Source organism: Lithobates pipiens, unplaced genomic scaffold (assembly GCF_037356315.1).
Source record: "Lithobates pipiens isolate NorthernLeopardFrog02 unplaced genomic scaffold, aLitPip1_a1.2 Scaffold_23, whole genome shotgun sequence".
NCBI classification, from domain to species: domain Eukaryota; kingdom Metazoa; phylum Chordata; class Amphibia; order Anura; family Ranidae; genus Lithobates; species Lithobates pipiens.
Genome location: NW_027507785.1, coordinates 67,788,484 through 67,812,349, shown reverse-complemented (window position 1 = coordinate 67,812,349; position 23,866 = coordinate 67,788,484). Strand labels below are relative to the sequence as shown.

The following is a 23,866-nucleotide window of genomic DNA, read 5'->3' as shown; positions in this document are numbered from 1 at the left end:
ACTATATACTTTATTGTATAATAACTTCCCCCACAAGTCTTTTCATCAAGTTGCATATTCTCCTCTGCAGTATAGTGTGTATATCTGGTAAAAGCTGGACGGAGAGACCAGGACATGTTCTTGTGGAGGTTCCAGGAGGATTGCATGGCATTTCAAGTCAAGTGTTTACTTATCAGGTAATATTCCCTATTGGTCATGTGATGATTACCAGCAGATTTCTCAACATTTAAAATGAAGACTATGAAATGTTACTCCCCAGCTTTGGCCGAATGGCAGTTAAAGAGGGATTTCACTGGAAAAAAAATTATTAAAAGCCAGCAGCTATAAATACTACAGCTGCTGACTTTTAATAAATGGACACTCACCTGTCCCGGGTTCCAGCGATGTCGGCACCCGAGGCCAATCGATCGCTCGGCTCTCGGCTGCTGCCAATGCCATTCCATGTGGGGGAATCAGGAAGTGAAGCGTTGCGGCTTCACTTTCTGGTTCCCTACTGCGCATGCGCGAGTCGCGCAGCGCAATGGGTATGGTCCGCGCTGTCTCTGGGACCCGTGTGTGTCCCAGCAGACAGCGCGCCAGGACAGGAAGAGGCATAGACTCTCGTGGGAGTCTATGCCCGGAAGTGGGTGCAAATACCTGTCTTAGACAGGTATCTGCACACCCCCCCCCCCCTTCCTCCTGAAAGGTGCCAACTGTGACACCGGAGGGGAGTAGGGTTCTGATGAGCAGAAGTTCCACTTTAGGGTGGAACCCCGCTTTAAGTATCAACACATGCTTTCCCCTTCTTAATGCAGATTGGTCAGAATTAGTGACCATATACACTTTGGTGAGGATTCTGCCATCTATAGGCTCAATTCTATAAGGCAGCCTTTCTCAACCTTTTCAAGACCACTGACCGGTAAATTCTTTCAAAACCTCCTATGCCCCAACAGTAAAAAACAGAGTTTATACTAACACAATAAAAGTATATAAATGCAAAATAGTGCAATTGAAATGTTGTAGGGCTTTGATAGGGGCTGGGTGTTACTGTCGAGGGGAAAATAAGAGATGTGGTTAGGGGACTCTACAGCAGACTTGCTGTCACTCTGGGTCATGTGTGTCCAACCTGCGGCCCTCTAAAAGTCCCATGAGGCATTGCAAGGCTAACAGTTGCAAGCATGGCTCCCAAAGGCAGAGGCATGATGGGACTTGTAGTTTTGCAACAGCTGAAGGGCCACAGGTTGGACACCCATGCTGTAGGTTGGGGAGGAGGTTTCTGGAGTATGGACTATGTGCTGGAGGCTCTGCAGCAAATTGGGGGAAGCACAGTGTTGGGGGCAGTGTAGAGACTAAAGGGTCTCTGGGGGAACTGTGGGCCACTATGGTAGGTTGAGAGGTTATTATGGAAGCTGGTAGGCGATGTGGGAGGTTGGAGAGACACTGTGGAGGCTGTGGGCACTGTGGCCTGCTGTGAGAGGTTGGGGAGGCACTATAGAAGCTTGTAGGCACTGTGGGAGGTTGGGGGACACTGTGGAGGCTGTGGGCACTGTGGCCTGCTGTGAGAGATTGAGGAGGCATTATAGAAGCTGGTAGGCACTGTGGGAGGTTGGGGGTACACTGTGGAGGCTGTGGGCACTGTGACCTATTTTGGGAGATTGGAGGCACTTTGGAAGTTGGTAGGCACTGTGAGGCCCAAGAAAAGGGAGGTAGCAGCCCAGTGGTGGGCCACAGCCCGGTGGTTGAGAACCTCTGCGCTAAGGTATAATAACCATTGTTTGCCACTGTTACTTTCAACGGAGCCGATGAGAGTTGAAAATAAAACAAAGGCTACAAAACAACAGTCATTATGGGAAATAATGCATGTGAATTGAGCCTTATAACTCCAAGTACTAAAGCTGGAAAAGAAAAAATGTGTGCTGGCATACCCTCTAGCTGGGCTCTGCTGCCACCCTGTGCCCAAAAGGAGAGCTGCAAACATTTTATATAATGCATAGATATTGTACTATTGAGATATGTTATTTTCTAATAAAATTAAACATTAATATCTAGATATCTGTATATTAAGTACAAATGTTTTTATATATATATATATATATATATATATATATATATATATATATATATATATATATATATATATATATATATATATATATATATATATATATATATATATATATATATATATATATAATGATTAAAATATCTATATTATCAATATTAAAATGTATTGTGACTTACCAGATTTGTGTGCTCATTTTCAGAATCCAGTGCTTGCATCGTTTTTTCCATCCCGCGGGCCAAAATCTGGAGGAACCAGACTAACCATTACCGGATCTAAACTTCTGACTGGAAGGGCCAGTGATAATCAAGTTTTGATTGGTGACATCCCCTGCGACATGTAAGATTTTTTTATTTTGCAAAATAGTTCAAATACACTACACCACAATATGGGGTTTTATAGTTGTCACTTAAACAACAATTATATATAAAATATATTAATTACAATCACATAATTAAAATATAATAGTACTGCTACTGTACTATACAGAATATGGTTTTGAGATATGATCCCAAAATATCCTTTAGTTCTCTTATGTTTAAATAGGTTTCCTGTTTAGGAGTTGCTGAATTTTGACATTAGGCTTGCAGTGTGGATTTGCCTGTTTTGTTAGCTCATTAACTTGAGAGGAGGCTTACAGGAAGGAACATTCAGGCTGGGTTCACACTATGTGCGGCCACGGGGCACAGCAAGGGGGTCCGGTGCGTCCCCCGTTCACCATATTAGGTCCGAATTTTGGGCTGAATTCGGATCTGAAATGGAGCCAAAGACACACAGGACCGGCCTGCAGTGCTCTCCGCAGCTGTCCCAGAGCTGTGTGAACAGGCTCCATTGACACACTCTCCTGTCATGCGAATTAGATGCAGGGAAAGCCACATCCAATTCACAATAGTGTGAACTCAGGCTCGATGTTAGCCTAGAAAGCAGGCAGTAGGTTGGGGGGTACCATCATTATGGAATGCAGCTATAGTTAAGGTTATGCGTTTAGTTTTCAAAACTTTAGGGAGGCAAAATATTACTCATATATATATATATATATATATATATATATATATATATATATATATAAACAAACAGATTATTAATAATTCTCAATCTACACAAGTAAATCCATTTAAAAATAATCCAAGCAGCGCTCCTATCAGCTCTACAACATTAACATAGTAGATTTATATATATTATCACATGAAATATGAATAAACTAATTTAGTTGATCAATAAAATTAATCAATAAAATTAATCAATAAAACTAATCACTAGCTATTACTAGATAATTAGTCCAACAATTCCAGTGCTCTGAATGCAGCAAAGATTAAGGAAGTGAACAAGTCCAAAAAAGGGCCGTAGTGAGTGACTCCAGTGAGAATAGAAGGAAATTAGGTGCACTTCACACAAACTCCTCCACACAGTGCTCCACACTCCCCCAGGGGGTTAAACTCACCAGAAATTCATCTATAATGAGCCTTATTCCAAATATCAGCACAATCACTTCTGATTATACGATCCCGTCTTCCAATGATATACAGACAGCAGTTATATATGTGTTGGACGCACACACTTTCACTCCATATTTACACCTCCATACGTCAAAAACAGCAGCAGCACATGGAAAAAGATAAGCTCCACAACGAGTAGATCTTTTTATGTTGTTTCAGTTTATTCACATTAAAAGCAGTATCTCGTTTGACAGATGCAATAAACACTCAGCATAGTCAGTACATCTTTTCACGATTAAAGTTTCCAGGCACAGCTTTAATCGCTTTTACTCGATGTGGAGCTTATCTTTTTCCATGTGCTGCTGCTGTTTTTGACATATGGAGGTGTAAATATGGAGTGAAAGTGTGCGTCCAACACATATAACTGCTGTCTGTATATCATTGGAAGACGAATTTTAGACATTTTTAGAAAAAAAGCACAAATGTTTTGTTGATGTAATATTAATATTTAATAATAATATAAGAATAATATTTGAAGTAGAACTCTAGGACCAAAAAATATATTACAAAAAAATATATATATACCTGTGTATGTATATATATATATATATATATATATATATATATATATATATATATATATATATATATATATATTTATATATATATATATATTTATATATATATATATATATATATATATATATATATATATAGATATATATATTCACAATCTTCCCTGAGAGTATGATATAGAAGGATTTTGTGTGAAACTTATATATGTTTTTTTTTGTTTTTTTGTAGCTTCGTAGAGATTCAGGAAAACCAGCTAGAGTGTTTGACTGGTCCCAGTAATGCCACAGCAGATCACAAAGTGACCGTTTGGTATGGAGAACAAGTATTTAGCTTCTCGGATCCATTGTTTACGTACACTCCGGACCCCAACATCACCTCTGCCAGCCCTTCCAAGAGCTTCTACAGGTATGAGTTATCACACAATGTATAGTTATTATTTCTGTTGCAAGGGACTTCTTTCTAGTGGTAGATGTACTTGTTATCACATTATTATATCACAAATTATTATATTTGGAACAAATTACATATGCTTTGCTATAAGATCTCACCACTCCCCCCATTTATAAATGGACAACATTATATTGTAATTTTATCAAATGTTTTTAAATTTTTTAAGTATTCTTTTAGTTGCAAGAGGGGGTCCTAAACCCTCAAAATTATTGTAAAGTCAGAAGGTTCTTTTTATCTTAAAGCGGAGTTCCACCCATTTAAAAGTCAGCCGTTACAAAAAGTGTAGCTGCTGACTTTTAATAATCAGACACTCACCTGTCCCGTGGACCAGCGATGCGGGCACCCGAGGCCTCACTCCTCTCCCCCTCCTCTTCGTGGCACCGGCATTGTAACTATGGGTGCCCGGCTGTGGCTTCACAAGAGAGCGCACAGAGCAGCCCCGATCCTCCTCTTCTTGGGTCCGCTGCTGGTACTCCTGGCTCCCCCCCCCCCCCCCCCCCACCGAGTGGCCCCATAGCAAGCCACTTGCTATGGGGGCACTCATGTGTGCTTGCTCCCAAGCCACGCTGGGCGTGTCCACAAGACACACAGAGCAGGACTCGGCCCGCCCCCCTGCTCCCTCCTCAGCGGCTCTGAGCCAATGGGGAGTGATAGAGACTCGGCTCTTGTGCACATCGCTGGATCAAGACCAGGCTCAGGTATGTATTTGGGGGGGTGGGGTGCACGCAGAAGGTTTTTTACTCTACTGCATAGAATTCATTAGGGTAAAAAAAATACTTCTGCCTTTACAACCACTTAAAAAAGGTAACCAGGAAATTTTAAACAGTATTTTTCATGGCAATGGGAATATATAAGAAATATAAAGTTGGTGTTATCCCAGTTTGGCTGCAAAAGTGGAAATACACCGTGTATCCAGATGTTTTCAAACATGTATAGTTTGCATCACAATCGCTTGCTGGGAGGTTTGTATGACCAGTCACACTTGCATTTAAATGAATGCCTCCATTCTATAATTCAGCACCATGAGAATGAACACACTTTGCAAGCAATGTTTTATCTTTGTCGTTTTTCATTTTTTCCCTGAATCTGCTGCTGGTTGACTCAAGTGGGGGACGTGTGATCATGGTGTATGGACAGAACTTGGATGTGGTACAAGCCCCGAAGATCCGGGTGACTGTGTCCCCAATGGAGAGGCGAAAGAGACGCAGTCCGGGGAGAAAACGGCGTATTGTTCCAGAGACGGAATGTCTGGAGGGGTCTCTCTGCACTGTGCAGCAGGTAAAGAAACCTTTAGATTATTTAATACTCTTTAGGCAGGCCATAGATGATGTGATTTTCTTTCCTGCAACCACAGGTTGCAGGAAAGAAAATTGCTTGATTCCCCCATCAACGTAGCCAGTGTTGATAGGGGAATCCCTCTTGTGGAGCTATTGTGCGGGGGAGGGGGGGGAGGGGAGCCGTCCCTGCTGGAAGAGCACAGAGATTATTGCAGGCGGCTATAGCCGCTGGCAATAATCAAATGTAAAAACCTAACATGCTGGTTGTACCCAAGTCGCTCGATGGATCGATGTACAATCAGCCCACCCATAGATGGTTCCAACTTCGACCAGTCCCTGCTGAACTGGACGAGATTCGAACCATCTATGACCGTCTTAAGGGAAACTGATGACATTTTTAAAAATGTAAACTCAGGGCCATCATGCTTGCCCTTGTGTTAGAGAGTCACTTACTGTTTCTGACTTCATTGGCTGCACACTTGTGATGAGTCCGTGTGATTCGCTAGGTAGTGCAGCAAGGCTCACAATTACAGCACCAGTGCTTGCAGCAATGGAAGTTTCCATATTTCTGTTCCTGCAGTCAACTGCTAAAATATACAAAAAAGGCACAAGCTAAAGCATCACTGGATTCATTAATATGGCATTAGATGTGTTTATTTAAATACAGTCATTGTAAGTGCCTGAATTTGAGTTAGTATCAGCCTCTTGGAGTCCATGTACAGCAGGCCTCAGAGATGGGGAGACGCAGCACAAGCAGCCAAACTGTTGTGCCAGGAGGAGAGAGCAAAGTGACACAAAGATGAGCTAATCAGTGTGCTGCGTCTCCTTTTACTGAAGGGGGAGGGGACCTGTAAGTGAAAGTGAAACTGCAGCAGAGAAAGCTCGGGTCCCCTCCCCTGCTGTGTACATCTAAGGACTGTATGGAAATTTGAATTCCCTTTCATGTAAAAAAAAACGATATATCAGTGTAGTACAGGAGTAAGTAATCTGGCCATCTGAGCCCCTGCACCTCTGGCCGCATGCGGTACTGTATACACCAGCAGTGACCGTGGAACTAATTATCTAAGTTTCCATTGTGTCTTATGGGGAAACTCGCTTTGATATATGAGTGCTTTGGATTACAAGCATGCTTCTGGAACAAATTATGCTCGCAATCCAAGGTACCACTGTCATATCATATTTACTTATTTTAAACTTTCTTTTTTTTTTTTACACTTCTTCAGTTACTTCCTGGTTTCTTGCCTAGACAAATTATGTCATATATCCCAGGAGTCTTCAGAAGGGTCAACAACTGGGTTACTTTTTAAGTAATCCAGGAGTCTTTCAGGAGAGGAGGAGCTGTTTTCTCAGCTAAGCACATTCTCCTGCATCGATGCTTGAGCTAAAGGCAGATGGATTCCAGGAAGTAAATGCTACATGAATCATTTGCTCTTTCTCAAGATGGCCGCCGCCAGAAATGCAAGGGGATTGTTTTTCAAAGTAATTTCTCAGGAACATAAATCGTGGAGACATGGATGGATGGGAGAGTTTGCTTTGAATATTCAAAATGAGTAAATAGTGTGTTTGATTTGTGGTGCTCAGATGCAGTGAAGATCCGATTAAGGCCCCTTTCACACGGGGCTGTCTGTATTAAGCCATCCGCTTGCTCATCGGGGATCGCTCCATTGATCCCCACTGAGCTGGCGGATGACAAGTCTGTCTCTTCACTCTGTGCAGGGACGGACCTGTCAGAGCCACACTCTCCCCTATGGGGGGATCAGATGATTAGGGACCACCTGTCCGTTTTCATCCGATCCGCCAGACGGATGGAAAATAGGGTTTCAATCCGTCTGGATTTTGCGGAGCGGAACGGATTGGGGCGGATGGGATGTCAGCAGACATGTCACCGCTGACATCCATCGCTCCATAGAGCTCTATGGAGCGACCGTTCAGATCCGCCTAAAAAACTGACAGGCGGATCTGAACGGTCCGCACATGTGAAAGGGGCCTTAATGTTAACTGATGTTCTGTTTTTTGCATAGTTGCAGTGTTTGTTGGATAGGATCAGCCAATCACTGATTGGTATCACCCGTTTCCTGCACTTGTTCTTTAATTTGTTCTCCATTTCCCTCTGCAGTTTGAAGAGCTGTGTATGATCAATTCCTCCTTCCTGCTGCTCTGCAAGACGCCGGCCATTCCCCCTCTGCACTGGAACGCTCGGGTGGATGTAGAGTTCATCCTGGATAATCTCCTGTTCAACTTCACTGTCATCAACTCAACTCCGTTCACTTATGTGCAAGATCCGGTGCTCAGACAGCTGAATGCAGAGGACCCGGCCAAGCCGTACCGGCACAAGCCCGGCAGTGTTATCTCTGTGGAGGTAATATTAGTAATATTAGAATCAATAGTAGAGGGCAAAAGTCATTTCAGTATAAAAAACAAAAACAACGAAAAGGTCAGATGGTACGACCTCTACAGCCCATTGTCATTGGTTATTATTCACATATTTTTAATATTTAAAAGTGTATTAGCAAGGCCTTTTTTTTCTCAGAGAATAGGTGCAGGAACGCCCCCTTTCTGCGTTACCCCTTGTCTCCGCCCCTACCTACGTTCTCCCCACCACCAACAATAGACCTCCCTAGCAATAATAGACCTCCCTCCTGCAAAAATAAATCCCTTTTCAGAGACAATAGGTCCCCGGTAGCAAAAATAGACCTCCCCAGCAACAATAACCCCCCATCCTGCAAAAATATATCCTCCAGCAGCTAGCATCAGTAGACAATGTAGCCCAACCCAGCACTCCTTGCCATTGTATACATCAATGCTGGAGGTGCCGGAACTGCGTTCCCTTGGGTTCCCACTGAAAAAAAGCCCTGTGCATATTTAAATGGTATGATAGCAATTAGGAGAGCAACTGCTTTGTACACTAAGTCGAAATCCTACAAAAAATGCAGCAACTGGCACTTTTATGCCTCCTTTATTTAAAGGGACTGTATTTGTAAACGTAATTTCAGCAGAGCTTCCCCTCAGATCGACAGTGATCTACAGCGACTGCACTTACAAGTGCACTTGTGGAGCAGAGTGGATTTGCCTTTAGTAAATCAGAGTTTTGAAGTTCCTCATGTCTCTTTCAGTAGAAATTTCCTTTAAAAAGGAATTCCGGGGTAACCCCTAACTACTCTTAAAACTGCCACTCCCCCTTCCTAACACCTATACTTACTAACTGGTGTAAGAAAGATGTATCTACTAACTTATTTTCAGCCTGCTCCAGTCTGGTCACCTGATCTTCCCTGTGTCAGCCAGTGGCAGCTGCAGAGCAGAGACCTCGGACAACAGCTGGTAAAGCCTGGAGTGGAGATGGCACCCATAGGCTTCAATGGCCCAAACGTTGTCTGCGCTCCCTTCTCTCCCCTGCAGCAGCGCTGGTTTATGTGACCAGAGCAGCCTCAAAATAGGTACATACAATGTTTTTTAGAGCTGATGTGAACTTGTCCTGATCTGTTTTGTTTTGCAGGATTCCTTGACAATTAAATAAAGAATTTATTTTAAAAAAAACATACATATACACAACTTACACAGGTTAGTAGGTATAGGTGTTAGGAGGCAGGAGCAGACAGATTTCAGAGTAGTTAGGGTTATTCCCATATTCTTGTTACTGTCTGACACTATCTTTTATTTCCAGGGTGAGGATCTAGATCTGGCTATCACCAAAGAAGAGATGATTGCGATGATCGGGGATGGGCTGTGTATGGTGAAGACTCTGACAAGTAACCATCTGTACTGTGAACCGCCAGAGAAGCAACCGTCCACCCGTTATCCATCCAAGAGGGAAGGAGTGGATTCTCTACCCGAGTTTACAGTAAGATCACTTACATAGCCCAGCTGCAGTGTTACTTGATCTGCATTTTGCTGTTCTAGTCTTTCCTGTGTTCTCAGGAACATGAATGCATCTTGCAATTTACTTTTTGTAATGCTGCCCACGGCAAAATTCATAGCCTGTTTCAACAATGATGGTACTTCAGGCTTGATCTATCTGGGTAGGATTGACCCAAGACCTTTTCTACTTTGTGTGCTGTTAGCGGTAGCATTTAGGTCTCATGTATACGGGTTTATTGTAAACACTGTTTATCCTGATAACCGAAAATCAGCGTTAAAAACTCAACTAAGCTGCATTTTCTCAAACCAGTTTAGGTGAATTTAGCAGAGTTTAGCAGCATTTGGGATTGGCCGTTTATTTATTTTTTTCATTGGCCAGAATTTTAATTTATTCCTATTTAATATATATTTAGGCACAGCACTGTGCATGAGGCCTTATGCTGTGTAAACACGGCCGGACTTTTCGTCGGACTGAACTCCGAAAAAACTTTTTGGACGGAGTTCCGATGGAGTTCCGCTGAAACTGACTTGTCTACACACAATCACACCAAAGTCTGACGGATTCGACCGTGATGACGTACGACCGGACTAGAATAATGAAGTTCATAGCCAGTAGCCAATAGCGGCCCTAGCGTCAGTTTTCGTCCATCGGACTAGCATACAGACGAATGGATTTTTCGTCTGGACTCGAGTCCGTCGGAAAGATTTGAAACATATTCTAAATCTAAAGTCTGTTTGATTTTTCGACTGCAAAGGTCCGATGAAGCCCATGCACGATCGAATTGTCAGACGGATTCGTTCCGTCTGACCTTTGCTGTCGAAAAGTCCGGCCGTGTGTACACGGCATTAGACTGCTGCCTCTGTTGGCAAGCCCTGCCCAAATATGTAGACATACCATTTGTGTAGACTGTGAAGCTAACCAAGAGCCCTGTGAATTTAGGTGGTCCTTTACATGAGATGTAGGTTGGTTAGGTTTTGGAACATCCTTCTGTCATTATGTTATCTTAGACACCGGGCACTTCCAAGGCAGGTGGGGAGTGTGAGGTATTCTTCATCATGCCATGAGGTCATGAACAACCATGTTCCAAGTTTGTAATATCCAAGTGGTGTTGGGCAGCAAACACCTATTTTGTTCCCTGCCTGACTGGTGCTTAGACAAGCGAAGTGCTCCTCTCTTTTCTTCCTGTCACTATTTGACCTAGAAGGAATAAAGGTTGTGTTTAACTCAAGTTGCATACTAGGGCGTATGAGCGTTTGGGGCACCACAAATGCTCCTCTGCACATCTATCTACTTTTTTTTTTATCTATCTACAGCTGTTATTGAGCAGTAATGGGTCAAAAAATTGTCATCATAGAGGGTTCCTTTGCTGACCATGTCCACCACTGACTCTGCCCCAAACTAAGCCTCAGTTTAACAATAAGTCTTTGCTTTTTATTGCTCTTATAGACACTAAGGAAGCCTTTCTCAGCCTTTTCCTGACAGAGAAACCCTTGAAATAACTTTCTGGTCTGCTAGAAATTACTATATCTACAACTCATGATACATTAGTGTGATGGTCAGTGGGGAAAATGCTCCTTACATTTGCAGTTATTGGGAAAGATTACACTCTTACAGGTAGCTAAAAAGGTCAGTGGTGTCAGTGGGAACTTATCTCAAAGGCAGAACTCAAGGAACCCCTAGAAACCTCTGGAGGAACCCTAGTTAAGAAACCATGCACTAAGGTAACAGAAGGGGGTTAACACTACATCCCTCTGCTATTTCACCTGTGTCCAAGCTGGGAAGAAGTAGCTAGAAGGCTAATGAGGAAATGAGAACCTCTTTTTATACTGTCCTTGGTGGGCTCTCAAAACACATTAGGTTAGTGAAATATCTGTTGTTAGGGGGTGAAGGTGTAGCTTCAAGCTAAGACGATATATTTGAGGTAGTTTGGACACTTGACACTAATGCCTGAAAGGTCACAACTGGAGTTCCCACATGGAGGGAGAGCCCCAGTTCAGATGAAGAACACAGTGGAGATGTTTTGTGTCCTGTTTGACCTTGGAATCCCCAGGAATACATTGGGCGCATGGCCAGTTGAAGGAAAGTTTGGCCTGGCCTTTTAGTCCCCTTACAGCTGCTACCCCTATTAGTATATGAGGGCTGAAAGATGACACTGATGATTTTGTATCAAGCTTTGATCTTGATTATATATGGTAATCTCTCTAACTACATTTACTATGTCTTTTTCAGGTACAAATTGGAGGGATAAACTTAGTCCTGGGTAAAGTGCAGTATGATACAGAAAGCCAACTTACATTCCCCTTGGAGGCTCAGATCAGCCTTGGAGTTGGAGCATCTTTTGTGGCTCTGATCGTATTAATCATTGTCTTAATCTACAGGTATGTAAGCCTTAGAATTGGGCATGGCATTATTTTTTCTAAACATGCTAAATTTTAACGAGATACCTCAAACTCAACATAAAAATGTGCCTATATAATGGAGTTTTGTTCCTTAGCCCTTGTACACACGGTCGGACATTCCAACAAAATCCGTCGGATTTTGTCCGAAACCGGTGTGGCATACACGCGGTCGGACAAAGTTGTCAGAAAATCCAATCGTACGTAACGTGATGACCTTATTTCGTTACGACGGGTCTACGTTCAGGCTAGTAGCCAATAGCTTTGGTCTAGGAATTTGATCTGAGCATGCGTGGCACTTTGTCCGATCGGAATCCTCTACACACAACCGGACAAAATCCGATCGGATCATGTTGTCGGAAAGTTTTATAGCCCAGCTCTAAAACTGTCCGTCGGATATTCAGACAGAAACAGTCCGATGGAGCCCACACACAGTCGGATTATCCGACAACAAGGTCCGATCTGACATTTTCCATCGGAATGTCCGACCGTGTGTACAAGGGCTTACTTTGTTCTGTAAATTGTCATCCAACTCTTCCTTGACAAGATGTATCTCCAACAGTAAAATGCAAACTCCTTCTGTATTCTAACTTGCAAGAAGGGGACAGTCTATATTCAGTTAGGCAATGTAAGTTATTGCCCATATTTTTTATCTCCTGTGACTATCTATGGCTAACAAGGTACAATACGTTGCTTTTAGGAGGAAGAGCAAGCAAGCTCTGAGGGATTATAAGAAAGTTCAGATTCAGCTTGAAAACCTGGAAACCAGTGTGAGAGATCGCTGCAAGAAAGAATTCACAGGTAATGCATGGAGCTCCAGTCCCAGAAGCTGTTGTAGAGGGAGACACTCAACTTTACATTCTTAAATTAAAAGGGTCTTTTACCCACCTCCAGCACATGAGTTGGATAATCTTATGTTCGGTAATGACAGGTGGGGGTGGTACAGCGTGTCAGTCAATGGTTCACTATGAAAGAACCCCCGGACTAAGAAAGTGTGGAAAATGTCACTGTTGACATTTTGTCCTGAAAATTCTAGTTCCCTGGCTCCCATGCTAAACCTGTAGGTTCAGTTCTTTCTGATTCATTGACCTGGAATAATTATGCAGTATCACCATTTTGAAAACAATTCCTATAGTGATAAAGAATTCTATATACATTTATAGCTGTTGTATAGAAGCTTTACACTCACCGGGCACTTTGTTAGGTACACCTTCCCAGGACCCGGTTGGACTCCTTTTTGCCTTCAGAACTGCCTTCATTCTTCATGGCATAGATTCATCAAGGTTCTGGAAACATTCCTCAGAGATTTTGGTCCATATTGACATGATAGCATCACACAGTTTCTGCAGATTTGTCGGCTGCACATCCATGATGCAAATCTCTCATTCCACCACATCCCAAAGGTGCTCTATTGGATGAGACCTGCATGAGGTCTGGTGAGTGTGGAGGCCATTGGAGTACAGGGACCTCATTGTCCAGTGGTGAGATGATTGGAGCTTTGTGACATGGTGCATTATCCTGCTGGAAGGAGCCATCAGAAGATGGGGACACTGTAGTCATAAAGGGATGAACATGGTCACCAACAATACTCAGGTAGGCCGTGGTGTTTAAAGAATGCTCAATTGGTACTAAGGGGCCCAAAGTGTACCAAGAAAATATCCCCCACACCATTACACCACCACCGTAGATACAAGGCAGGATGCATCCATGCTTTCATGTTGTTTGCACCAAGTTCTGACCCTACCATCTGAATGTCGCAGCTGCAATCAAGACTCCTCAGCCCAGGTAACGTTTTTCTAATCTTCGATTGTCCAATTTTGGTCAATTAAATCCCCTTTCTTCCCCATTCTGATGCCCAGTTTGAACTTCAGGAAGTTGTCTTCACCATGTCTAGATGCCTAAATGCATTGAGTTGCTGCCATGTGATTGGCTGATTAGCAATTTGTGTTACCAAGCAATTGAACAGGTGTACCTAATAAAGTGGCCGGTGAGTGTATATACTTTAGATTTATGCAAATGTTTGTGCCAAATTCTGTTGCTACCTCTATAAACAACTATGCAGCCAAACAGCACTGTGCCTATAGAAGTCGTATAATATGGCTATAGCCATGCCCTTGTGTGCTGGTTAGGAGTTGACTCCAATCTGACTTTCCTTATCTTCATAATTGTTGAGGGGCTATCATTTTGATATGCCAGATCTGGAAAATATTTTTACAAGGAATCTTTTTCAGGAATCCAGTACAGAATAAAGGGGTTTGGTGAGTGAGGGGGGGATGACAATTATATAGACTTTTCCCTACAGAAAGCACATAGATGTATGTAGGACCCCAGTCACCTCATATAAAAACAAATGACCTAAGTGCATGAAAATGGGGCTATTAATGAAACTCTACCAGTTTCTGTTCCTTAAAGTGCACCTGTGGGTATGTCAGAAAGGGTCAATGAGAAGGATGAAAGAGGAGTAAAAAAGAAGAGGGAATAAATGTTATATCTATACATAAGTACACATACATACAGTATACACGGATATGTACATATACATACAAACATAGGGAGGAGTGAGAGTTTACAGGAGAAAGTAGGGCATAGGCTTTATAGACTGGGTTTTAAAGGGTTAAATCATTAATAGTTAGGGTTTCGTACTTGAGGTTAGGTGGTTCTCTATTCAAGGAGTCCGGCATTTAGGAATATAGTCATTCTGCTTTGTAAAGAGCTTTTCCAAAGAACATTGTTTGAGAAACTTTGTGCTGCAAATGGAAGGGCCGGTGACTTCCAACCCATGCTATTTTTTTTCTTTTTAACAATTAGTGGAATATTGTCTAAAAACTCTGTTGCCCAGTATAGACTTCAAATCCCTATTGCCATTCTTGGAATATGTGCTCCCTCAGGTACATACTGATGTGTTTTTTTGATGTTATGCGCCCACAGACCTCATGACCGAAATGATGGATCTCACCAGCGACTTGGTTGGCACAGGCATACCTTTCTTGGATTACAAGACATACGCAGAGAGGATTTTCTTCCCTGGTCACCGGGAGTCTCCGCTTCATAGGGATCTGGATGTTCCAGAGGGTCGAAGACAGACGGTGGAGCAGGGGCTGGTCCAGCTATCAAACCTTCTCAACAGCAAACTCTTCCTCACCAAAGTATGTACTATTGCAAACATTCTCCTAGTCGTCACCAACCCACTTGATGGGTAGGTCATTGTATGTTGTTATGTTCTGCCGCTGACCTCCACCCTTGACCTTACAGTTCATCCACACTCTGGAGAGTCAACGTACATTCTCCGCAAGAGATCGGGCTTATGTGGCATCTCTGCTCACTGTGTCGCTGCATGGGAAGCTGGAATACTTCACTGATATCTTGAAGACCCTCCTTAATGATCTGGTGGAACAATATGTGGCTAAGAACCCAAAGCTTATGCTGAGAAGGTAGGCTTTCTTATAATTTTTGAGCAAATATTGCCCAATGAAAAGATTACATCAAGGAATTATCTATCACTGCTTTTTGGCAGAATTACAATATTGAGAAGGCATTTGTTTTAAAAAGTCATACCACCCAACACTGACCTTTCTGAGTTAAGCATGTGGTTTGATTCATCCATTGGTTTCTTAAAGGATTTTCAAAGACAATAAAAAAAATAAACATGTTATACTTTCCTGCCCTGTGTAATGGTTTTGCACAGAGCAGCCCCGATTCTCCTCTCCTCGGGTCCCTGCTGGCACTCTGGGCCCCTGCTGAGTGCTCCCATAGCAAGCTAATTGCTATGAGGGTCACTCGTGCATGCTCGCTCCCGAGCCCCACTCTCTGTGTCTATATCACTGGCTGTGATCGACAGCAGCAGGGGCCAAAGGCTCCTGCTGCTGCAATTTAGCCAGTGAGGAGAGAGAGACCAAGGAGCTAGCTCTTGTGCACATCGCTGGATTGAGATCGGGCTTAGGCAAGGACTGGAAGGGGGGGTGAGGGGGGAGCTTTTTTACCTTCATGCATAGACAAACATGGAAGACACTAAGACACTAAAACGGAGCCATGACTTCCTCTGCAGGGTCGGGGGGGGGGGGATTTCCTTTCTGCTTTTTGTTTAGTGTCCATCCTCCTAGGGGCAGGGCTCATACCCCGGGGGGGTTTTTTTGTACCTCAATTAATTATTTAGGAAAATAATTTAGCATGTACAAAAAATCCCTTATTCCTCAAATACTTGTTGCCTGTCTTTCATGCTTTGAGTCAATGACCTGGAATAAGCATGGAGATGAGAACTTTTGAAATTTTTGATCTGCAGACTAGTTTTCGGATCTGTGACACAAAAAGCACTGAAACATCAGGTTAGCCTCACAGTCAAACCTTCCTTCAGCAATGGGATACTTTAAACATATAGGATTTGCAAGACATATTTTCACTTTTATGGTTGATCTCTTTAGGACAGAAACCGTGGTGGAGAAGTTGTTGACCAACTGGATGTCCATCTGTCTATATTCCTTTGTGAGGGTACGTCCTGGTGATTAATATACTAAATTCAGTACTTCCATAATATAATGTAGTGTTATTTAAATCTAATTGGCTCCTTTCTATACAAGGACTCTGCTGGGGAGCCACTGTATATGTTGTTCCGTGGTATAAAACACCAGGTGGACAAAGGACCAGTGGACCTTGTGACGGGAAAAGCCAAATACACACTAAATGATAACCGCCTTCTGAGGGACGATGTGGAGTACAAGACCCTGGTAAGGACTGAGTTCTTTAACATAAAAACCTTCCATGCCACAAACCCGACACACTGTATGGAGGTACAACATTCACTGATCTGTTTCTTATTTGCAGACGCTGAATGCAATCATACAACCTTCCACTGGAAACGCTGTGGTAGAAGAGGAACAAGGAGTGCCTGTGAAGTTGCTGGATTGTGACACCATTATGCAAGTGAAGGAAAAAATCCTGGACCAAGTGTATAAAGGAACCCCATGCTGTCTCCGACCCAATCCAGAAAGTCTTGACCTGGGTGAGTTTCATTATTTTAGTTTGGCTGGGTACAAACTCACCAATAATCCAAAAACACAACACTAATGCCACGTACACACGACCAGACTTTTCAAGGGACTAGGTCCAACGGTCTTTCCGACGGACTTTCCACCCATAGCTCTTAAAGTGGTTGTAAACCCTTACAAACCACTTTGACCTACAGGTAAGCCTAGATTAAGGCATACCTGTAGGTCCAAGAAATATCTCCTAAACCTACACAGTTTAGGAGATATTTGCCAAAAGACAGGCACCGCTGTCTACAACGCATGCGCTGTAGACAGCGGTGCACTGAGCACGCCGCTTTTAACAGCAATATGCTGCGAGTGGCGGCTCCCGTGCGCATGCGCGGGAGTGACGTCATCACAGCTCCGTCAAATGACAACGCCGGAGTAGCTAGACCCACCAAGAAGATGGAGGCTCCGTACACAAGGGGACAGAGGTGACTTCGCTGGCTCCTGTGTCAGGTAAGCGATGCATAGTAGTCCATTATGCTTTACCTTTGCAGGGTTTACTTTACCTTTGCATCAGGGTTTACTTCCCCTTTAAAGGGCCATTTTTTTTCTTAATTTTTTTTAAATGACAAATTATTTATTATTTTATTGCATTTAAGTGTAAATATCTCATATTTAAGAGGTCCTGTCATGCTTTTTTTTCTTTTACAAGGGATGTTTACATTCCTTGTAATAGGAATAAAAGTGCCAAAAAAAATTTTTTCTTATAAAAAAAAAAAACAGTGTAAAAATTAAAAATAAAAGGTAAAATAAATAAGAAAAAAAAAATGTATGCAGACCACGTCCCGTCAAGCTTGCGTGCAGAAGCAAACACATACGTGAGTAGCGCCCACATATGAAAACGGTGTTCAAACCACACATGTGAGGTATCACCACGATCGGTAGAGCAAGAGCAATTATTTTAGCCCTAGACCTCCCTCTGTAACTTAAAACAAGCAACCTGTAGAATTTTTTTAAACGTCGCCTATGGAGATTTTTAACGGTAAAAGTTTGTCGCCATTCCACGAGTGGGCTCAATTTTGAAGTGTGACATGTTGGGTATAAATTTACTGTTGTCTTATTTTATAATTCAAAAAAGTGTATTTTTTCCAAAAAAAAGTGCACTTGTAAGACCGCTGCGCAAATACAGTGTGACAGAAAGTTTTGCAACAACCGCCATTTTATTCTCTATGGTGTTAGAAAAAATATATATAATGTTTAGGGGTTCTAAGTAATTTTCTAGCAAAAAAAAATGTTTTTAACTTGTAAACAACAAAGATGCTCCATCCTTAAGTGGTTAAAGTCCCAGAAGGGCTGAAAAGTGCCCTGATGCACTAGTATCCAGCTGATAAATTTAGCCTTGAAGTTTTCGGCTAAATATTGTAACCATTTCTAAGACCAGAAAGGAGTAGAAGTCTGTTGGCATCACGTTTCTTTGTCCCAGTCATTAAGAAATGTAAATGTTTACTGGGTTGATTTTGGCAGAATGGAGATCTGGGCTGGCCGGACATCTTATCCTCTCTGATGAAGATCTGACATCGGTAGCGCAAGGGTCGTGGAAGAGAATAAACACATTACAGCACTACAAGGTGAGCTCATATCTAAGAGTATATGACATCAAGTGGCTAAACGGAAGCTAGTGCCATGTTACAGGATATAGATACCTTTACCAATGGAATTTTCTTTTCCAGGTTCCTGATGCAGCTACTGTCGCTTTGGTGCCTCGGCTCAGCAAGCACATCCATCCAGAAAACCATGATTATATCCCGGGAGAAAGTGAGTGGATTTTCTCTGCTTTCCTGTCAATAAGACTGTCAGAGTAAATACATTTTTCATCTTTCCAAGAGAGTATAGAACGTATAAACATGTTTTAGTATATAAGGATCTCCAGATTATATGCGTTTCTCTTTAGTTGGTGACCTTTTAGGTTTTTTGTGTTCCACAAATTCGTCATCAATAGCAATTACGTATAAGAGATGCGAGTGTCTCGCTGAGAAGAAAATTGAGAGAACATTAACATGTTGCTTTGGAAAGGGATGGAGGAAATTAAATTAGAGTTTAACCGCTTCAACCCCAGAAGATTTTACCCCCTTCCTGACCAAAGCGCTTTTTGCGATTCAGCACTGCGTTGTTTTAACTGTCAATTGCGCGGTCTTGCGATCTTGCACCCAAACAAAATTGACGTCCTTTTTTTCCCACAAATAGAGCTTGATTTTGGTGGTATTTGATCACCTCTGCAATTTTTATTTTTTGCACTATAAACAAAAAAAAGAGCAACAATTTTGGAAAAAAAGCAATATTTTTAACTTTTTGCTATAATAAATATCCCCCAAAAATATATAAAAAACGAATTTTTTCCTCAGTTTAGGCCGATATATATTCTTCTACATATTTTTGGTAAAAAAAATTGCAATAAGCATATATTGACTGGTTTGCGCAAAAGTTATAGCATCTACAAAATAGGGGATCATTTTATAGCATTTTTATTATTATTTTTTAGTAGTAATGGCGGCGATCTGGGTTTTTTATCATGACTACGACATTATGGCAAACACATCGGTCACTTTTGAAACTATTTTGGGACCGTTGTCATTTATACAGCAATCAGTGCTATAAAAATGCACTGATTACTGTGTATATGACACTGGCAGGGAAGGGGTTAAATACTAGGGGGTGATCAAGGGGTTAAGTGTGTCCTAGGGAGTAATTCTAACTGTGGGCGGGATGGGCTTCCATTCACATGACAGTGATCACTGCTTCCGATAACAAGGCGCAGTGATCTCTGTCATATTACAAGGCAGAACTGGGAAATGCCTTGTTTACATCTCCCCATTCTGCGGCTCTGTGACACGATCGCCGGGACACCGGCAGACATCAAGTCCACAGGTCCGGCAGGCAGGTCACGATGTACATGCCGTATGCGCATGCCCGCTAGCCCCGCAAATTAAAGGGGACCTACAGGTACGCCCATTTGCCCACCGCTGCCATTGTGCCAACGTATATCGGTGTGCAGCGGTTGGCAAGTGGTTAAAGGGTAGCTCCACTTTCATGGAAAAAAGAATTTGCAAATAGAAAAAAATAATATATCATATACAATTGCAACACAAGTCATATTGTAATTTAAGGTTATTACAAAATTACCTTTCCTTTTCAATCTGCAGCACTGCACTACAAATATGGTGTACAGAACTCCCCACAGAAATGTAATTTCCTGCTTGTGTGATTGGCTCACTGATTTCCCCAGAAGTCTGCACTAAGATACAAGTCAGATTTTGAGCATCCCCTGTAACAAAAAGAATTGCATTTTTGTTGAATTACCCCCTATGAGAAACCACGTCTAAAGGGATGCAGATCCTGCACTTTTCCTCATTAAAACCCTGCAGGCGCAGCTGATTGATAATTATAAAGTCACTCCCATGCAGATACACTCTGAACATGGACACAGAAAAACAGCGATTTCTTCAGAATAACAAAAGTAGGAATCTGCAACAAAGTTTGTTAAAATCCCTGCAATGTACATACCGTAGATCACCTAGAGGGGAATGTTTTTTCTCAACAAAAGTGGAGATCTGTGTTACGTAATAGGCGGATGTCTCTATGAAACTTTAAATTTAGCCCTTTATTTTACAGAGACCCCGATGCTGGAGGACGCGGATGAAGGTGGAATTAAACTCTGGCACCTTGTGAAGCCCACAGATGAGCCAGAGCTGCCCAAGCACAGAAGAGGGAGCCTGCGGGACAGGGAGAGAGCCAAGGCCATCCCTGAAATCTACCTAACCCGCCTCCTTTCCATGAAGGTGAGTGGAGGCTCTTTGGATGTCTCTTCATCTTAGAGGGCACCGCCTTTATATTTTTTCACTGTGGGTCCATGGCCATCTAGAAACCTATCAGGGGTGCAACCGATTTCATTGTTAGTGGTACTTATAGAAGAACACCAGGAATTAACCCATTATTTAAAATGTACTGGTTTGCAATGGATTGAGTCCAATGAGGTGTATACAGTTTACATTTCTCAAATTAAAGGAGGTATTCCTGCCTGGCATAAATCCTGATTGGTCCTCATGTATTAGTGATAAGATTACCGTATTAAGGTAGGGCAGGTAGGGAAGAAGTCTTAAAAATGTGATGGTAGAGTTTGTGGCGTTTAGGTACCAAGAATTCCGAGTAGAGCTGCAAAATTAATTGTTAAAAAATCGTGATCTCGATTCAACCCCTCTGATAATCTCTATTGCAGAGTTTGCCGATTCTTTCATATAACAAGTGGAGAGACGTATCTGCTCACTCAGCTGTCAAAAGAAAACACCTGGGCAGTCTGCAAAGTTTTTAAAATGAAACATTGTAACTAATGCCGCGTACACACGAGCGGACTGTATGGCCTACTTAGTCCGTCATACAATCCGACGGACAGTCCGTTATACTTTCGAATGAACGGACTTGACCACACACGGATGCCCAAACAGTCCGTCGAAAGCTTGCGCGATGACGTGTACAGCACGTACGACGGGACTAGAAATAGGAAGTCCAATACACAGCAATGCACCCTTCCGCCGTGTAAATCCTTTCTGAGCATGCGCCATTCTTAGTCCGTCGAACTAGCCTACTGACGAGCGGATTGTCCGCTGAAACCAAAGTATGACGGACAGAATTACGGAAAATCCGAAATACTTAGTACTCCGGACTGCACGCTGAAAAAGTCCGCTGAAGCCCACACACGAGCGGACTGTCCGCTGAAATGTGTTTCGACGGACTAAGTAGGCCATACAGTCCGCCCATGTGTACGCGGCCTTACTCTTCCTTCTTAGATCAAAGGGAAACTTCTGTGTAAAGAAAAAAATCCAGGCAGCCTGCCAAGTTTTTAAACAGTGTAAAATGATGCAGGAAGTTTAACCACTTAAAGTCTAAATCTTTTTCTGACACTTGTTTCTTCTTACTTGGAACCCCCCAAAGCATTATATATATTTTAGCAGAGACCCTAGGGAATAAAATGTCAATTTCTGCAATATTTTATGTCACACTGTATTTGCCCAGCGGTCTTCCAAACGCAATTTTTTGGGAAAAAATACACTTCAGCGAATAAAGGAAACAGTAAGTTAGCCCAATTTTTTTTGTTTTAATGTGAAAGATGATGTCATGCTGCAAGAATCGTGAGAGAATCGTGATCTATCTTCTAAGCAAAAAAATTGTGATTCTCACTTTAGCCAGAATCGTGCAGCTCTAATTCCAAGTATACAGAATATAGTTCCACAGGGAGACCATCGGAACCTGGTGATTTGGATCAGAGGAGTTTCGCTATAGCTTCTGCTATTTCCTCTGTTGACAGTGGCTTTTGCAGCTCCGCCGTTTGTTGCGCGGTGAGCTTTGGAAGCTGTACCTCATCAAGAAAAGAGTCAATAGCAGAGTTATCTTCCAAAACTGTAATGCCGCGTACACACGATCAGAATTCTCGTCGGAAGAAGCTCTGATGGTTTTCCCGACGGAATTCCGATGGAATTCCGCTCAAGCTGTCTTGCCTACACATGGTCACACCAAATTCCTATAGTTTAGAACGCGGTGACGTACAACACGTACGACGGAACTAGAAAAAGGAAGTTCAATAGTCAGTAGCCAATAGCTTCTGTCTCGTAGTTGAATCTGAGCATGCGTGATTTTTTGGCGTGTCGGAATTGCATACACACGATCGGAATTACCGATAGAAAGTTTTACCGAAAATTGAGAACATGCTATCAATTTTTGGCTGGCGGATATTCCGACAGCTAAATTCCGATGGAGCATACACACGGTCGCATTTTCCGATGAAAAGCTCTCATCTGTCTTTTTCTGGCCGGAATTCTGACCGTGTGTACGTGGCATAAAGGTATATAATGAGGCAAAAAAATCCCTAAACAGCTCGGTGACTTTTCTTGGGCTCAGTGACCAGTTCACCCCCTTTCGATTTAAGTGAGATGACCACTGCTGGTCGCTCCTCGCAGTGCACTAAGTAAGCTAGGAGTTTACCGGCTTTTTCTCCATGTTCAAATAATTTTTGCTTATGCAATTTGCATTTGGACTTTTCATATTCTAGTTGTGTGACCATCCTAGAGTGTAGCCTAAATGTAGTAGCCCCTTCTACTGACGGGTCATCTACAAAATGCACATTTGGTCCTCACTAAGTCTGCCATCACTTTCTCCATGTCGGTCTCAGAGGTCCTTTTCAGTCTATTCATACGTGCAGCCAAGGTGGATCTAGCGTGTATTTTGAAGGCGCCCCAGACCGTGTGTAAGGGGGCAGACCCCTCACTGTAGTAGCGCTCCCATTCAATCGGGATGTCATCGTCTTGAGGCAGCAATGTAAGCCAGAAGGGGTTTGATCTCTACATAATGGGGGGGCGGCTATATGGTAACGCTAGCGTAGCCCAGCAAGGACTGTGATCTGAGAGTGACCTCGGGGAGATGCCTGCATCCTGTAATCTAGGCAGCAATGAGCTGGAGATTAAGATGAGACCTATTCTAGACATGGAGCGATGCGACGAAGAAGAGGCATGAGAAGGTCTGGGTATCAGGGTGTATAAACCTCCATGTGTCAGTTAGGTTAAAATTAGCTATTCATTTTACAAACCTAGTGGGCTGGGGTGGGGTTGGTGCAGGTGAATCAACGTGTAGTCTGTCAAGGTCAGGGTTAAAAGTCAAAGTCATATTAAAGTCACTCATCCAAATAGCTGAAATTGCAGAGTACAGTGCCATGAAACCAAAACCTGCAGATAGAAGTGAGGAATTAAAGGGTGGAGGTATATATTATTATTATTATTTACGATTTACAGTTTACGCAGTGCTTTACAATGTAGAGGGGGG

At 42.6% G+C, this 23,866-nt stretch overlaps 1 protein-coding gene across 4 annotated transcripts in view; it reads left to right on the top strand.

Annotated features, from left to right (window-relative positions):
• PLXNB1 (plexin B1) overlaps positions 1-23,866 on the top strand; it is a 344,778-nt gene that overhangs the window by 304,303 nt on the left and 16,609 nt on the right. For all 4 annotated transcript variants that reach the window (XM_077451813.1, XM_077451814.1, XM_077451815.1 and 1 more), the window contains 16 exons: positions 71-176; positions 2,244-2,380; positions 4,282-4,458; positions 5,610-5,781; positions 7,897-8,139; positions 9,442-9,618; positions 11,866-12,014; positions 12,733-12,833; positions 14,961-15,178; positions 15,285-15,463; positions 16,451-16,517; positions 16,607-16,753; positions 16,851-17,028; positions 18,524-18,627; positions 18,730-18,814; positions 20,669-20,835. In XM_077451813.1, the coding sequence (XP_077307939.1) occupies positions 71-176; positions 2,244-2,380; positions 4,282-4,458; positions 5,610-5,781; positions 7,897-8,139; positions 9,442-9,618; positions 11,866-12,014; positions 12,733-12,833; positions 14,961-15,178; positions 15,285-15,463; positions 16,451-16,517; positions 16,607-16,753; positions 16,851-17,028; positions 18,524-18,627; positions 18,730-18,814; positions 20,669-20,835 (2,407 nt within the window). The remainder of the gene's footprint in view (positions 1-70; positions 177-2,243; positions 2,381-4,281; positions 4,459-5,609; positions 5,782-7,896; positions 8,140-9,441; positions 9,619-11,865; positions 12,015-12,732; positions 12,834-14,960; positions 15,179-15,284; positions 15,464-16,450; positions 16,518-16,606; positions 16,754-16,850; positions 17,029-18,523; positions 18,628-18,729; positions 18,815-20,668; positions 20,836-23,866) is intronic.